At 40.2% G+C, this 2667-nt stretch overlaps 1 protein-coding gene across 1 annotated transcript; it reads left to right on the plus strand.

Annotated features, from left to right (window-relative positions):
• The first annotated feature begins 880 nt into the window (after positions 1–880).
• LOC104290409 (olfactory receptor 4D1-like) lies at positions 881–1822 on the plus strand. Its single transcript, XM_009889502.1, has one exon. The coding sequence runs from the start codon at positions 881–883 to the stop codon at positions 1820–1822; it is 942 nt and encodes a 313-aa protein (XP_009887804.1).
• The last annotated feature ends 845 nt before the right edge of the window (positions 1823–2667 follow it).

Consider the following 2667-nt stretch of genomic DNA (forward strand, 5'->3'; position numbering starts at 1 on the left):
GCAAAGTCCGGGGCACACTCCCCTGGAGGATGTGATGAACATCCCAGTGAGTCTTATAACACTTTCTCATTCTTCAGATTGTTTGTCTCACAGCATTGGAAAGAAATTCAAAAGGTAGGCATTCTTTTGCTTGCTGAAAAGTTCTGTTCTTTTCTCAGACCACCGCTGTTTACTGTGAAACAGACATGCCTGCAAAGTAAAGAATATGCAATACATCCTGTTTCCCTACTGTACTACATCATAAACTACCCTAAAGTATTTATTTTCTTAATGATTGCCAGAGCCGGAATCCCTTAGTGGCTATAGCAAAACCATTTTTGTTCAGACTCAGGAAAGTTTATACAGATTTCACAGTAACTTTGTTCCTAGCATCTACTTTGATGATTAGACAGAATGATGCTTGAGTGGTTTTTTATTTATTTTGTTTTCCTTTGGGATCCTTTGTGGAGGAGAACAATCAGGCAACTCTGAGACTGCAGACAAAGCAGTTCTATGTGGAATAAGGACTCTTGATGTGTGAAAGGAAAAAGGTAATATTAGAGATAAGCACAGTTGCACTGAGGAGGGCCCAATGCCTGCATTACTGGGGAAAAGGAAGTTTATTTATGAAGATAGCAACCAATTGTAAAGTTTCACTGGATTTTAAGAGTATAGATGCAGAGGAACCAAACTGATGATCAAAGAAAACAATTCCCAACACTGAGAGTACCTCCACTGAACAAAATTTCCACTGTATAGTGCAAGGATATAAGAAGGTTTCTAGGATGGGTGTTTCTGAGCCAGGGAGGGGAAGGATTATCCCTTTTGGTGTTGAAAAGTGTACTTTCCACACCTTCCCTTCTACATTTTTCCTCTTACAGGCATGCTCAGATGGTAATGAATGGAGCCACGAAATGTAACCAATCCTGTGACAGAGTTTGTCCTCCTGGGTTTCAACCACAGTCTTAAGATTCAGCAATTCCTCTTCGTTGTCTTTTTCCTTGTCTACCTGATGACCTGCTTGGGAAACTTCACCATCCTCAACACTGTTATCACTGACCGCCACTTGCACACACCCATGTACTTCTTTCTGGCCAACTTAGCATTCACAGATATAACTGAATCATCAGTAAATGCTCCTGTTCTACTGTCAGTTCTCCTCTCCCATCACAAATCTGTTCCATTCAAGGAGTGCATCCTCCACATGTTTTTCTTTCACTTCATTGGTGGTGCTCATATCTTTCTTCTTGCAATGATGGCAGCTGATCGGTATGTAGCTATCCATAAGCCCTTGCAGTACTTGACAATCATGAACCATGAGGTATGTGTGGTTCTAGTCGCAGGGTCATGGGCAGGTGGATTCATTCATTCTGCAATACAGATTGCTCTGCTTCTCCCTTTACCTTACTGTGGTCCTAACACCCTGGACAACTTCCACTGTGATGTTCCACAAGTACTGAAAGTGGCCTGCACTGACACCTACATGACAGAGTTGCTGATGGTCTCAAATGGTGGACTGCTCCTCATAGTAATTTTTGTCTTGCTCCTCATTTCATACACTGTCATTTTAGTCAAGATAGGCAGGCAAGTCACCCAAGGAAAGCACAAAGCTTTGTCTACCTGTATAGCCCAGATAATGGCAATAAGCATAACATTCATTCCAGGAATATTCATCTATGCTCGCCCCTTCAAGATATTTGAACTGGACAAGGTGGCCTCCATCTTCTTCACTGTGCTTGTTCCAGTGCTGGATCCCATGGTCTACACCCTGAGAAATACTGAAATGAAAAAGGCCATCAGAAGACTTGTTTTTAGGGTCATAAGAGATTCTTCCCAGGTTTAAAAATGCATCTTCCTATGCTTTCTTCTTTGCTTATGAGATGCTTGTTCTTCCTGCCTTATTGATTTTAAAGAATCATATATGTTTTTCACCTTTACATTTTTTCTGCAGTAAGATTTTAGTAGTGTGTGATGACAGTGTTTCCTAAAGAATGTCTACACCTGCAACTTGTGCCATTAATAACCACATGAAATCCTTCCTTCATGTACTTCCACATTTGGATGACTTTAAGATAACCAGGATTCTTTTTTTTATAGTATATTGTGACTGATTATCTACTAAGTTTTTGTTTACACTCCCTGTTTACACTGTACAGTTATATTCTAAAGGAGCAATTAATTCAATTTGACAGACACTATCCATCTTATTTGTTTGTTCATACTTTAAATGTTACACTCCTTTAGACTGGAATTGTCTGTATCAGATGAACCACTATGGAAGAAGATAAGATCAGTTTTCTTAAAGCAACTGAGCATGCTCTGAGGAGACATGCTTGTGGTCTGCAGGCTAAGGAATGTGAGGGTTTTAGTTTCTCAGAAAAGATCTAGAAAGCTACAGGTCCCTGAGATACTGTCAGACTGCTGGGATGAGTTGGTACCAGACAGCTACTGCAAAAAGACAACTGTAACAGTCACTGAGCTGACTGAAACCAACCCTGTAATAAGCAGAACAGAATTTTTTTTTTTTTTAATTTTTTTTTATCATTACTTTAGTATCTTAAGTAATGTCGTGGTTTAACTCCAGCCAGCAATTAGGACCACGCAGCCACTCCCTCCCCCCGACAGTTCAGATGAGGGATGGAACTGGAAGAGTAAAAGTGAGAAAAAACTTGTGGGTTGAGATAAAGA

This window comes from Charadrius vociferus, unplaced genomic scaffold (genome assembly GCF_000708025.1).
Source record: "Charadrius vociferus isolate BGI_N301 unplaced genomic scaffold, ASM70802v2 scaffold527, whole genome shotgun sequence".
Lineage (NCBI taxonomy): Eukaryota > Metazoa > Chordata > Aves > Charadriiformes > Charadriidae > Charadrius > Charadrius vociferus.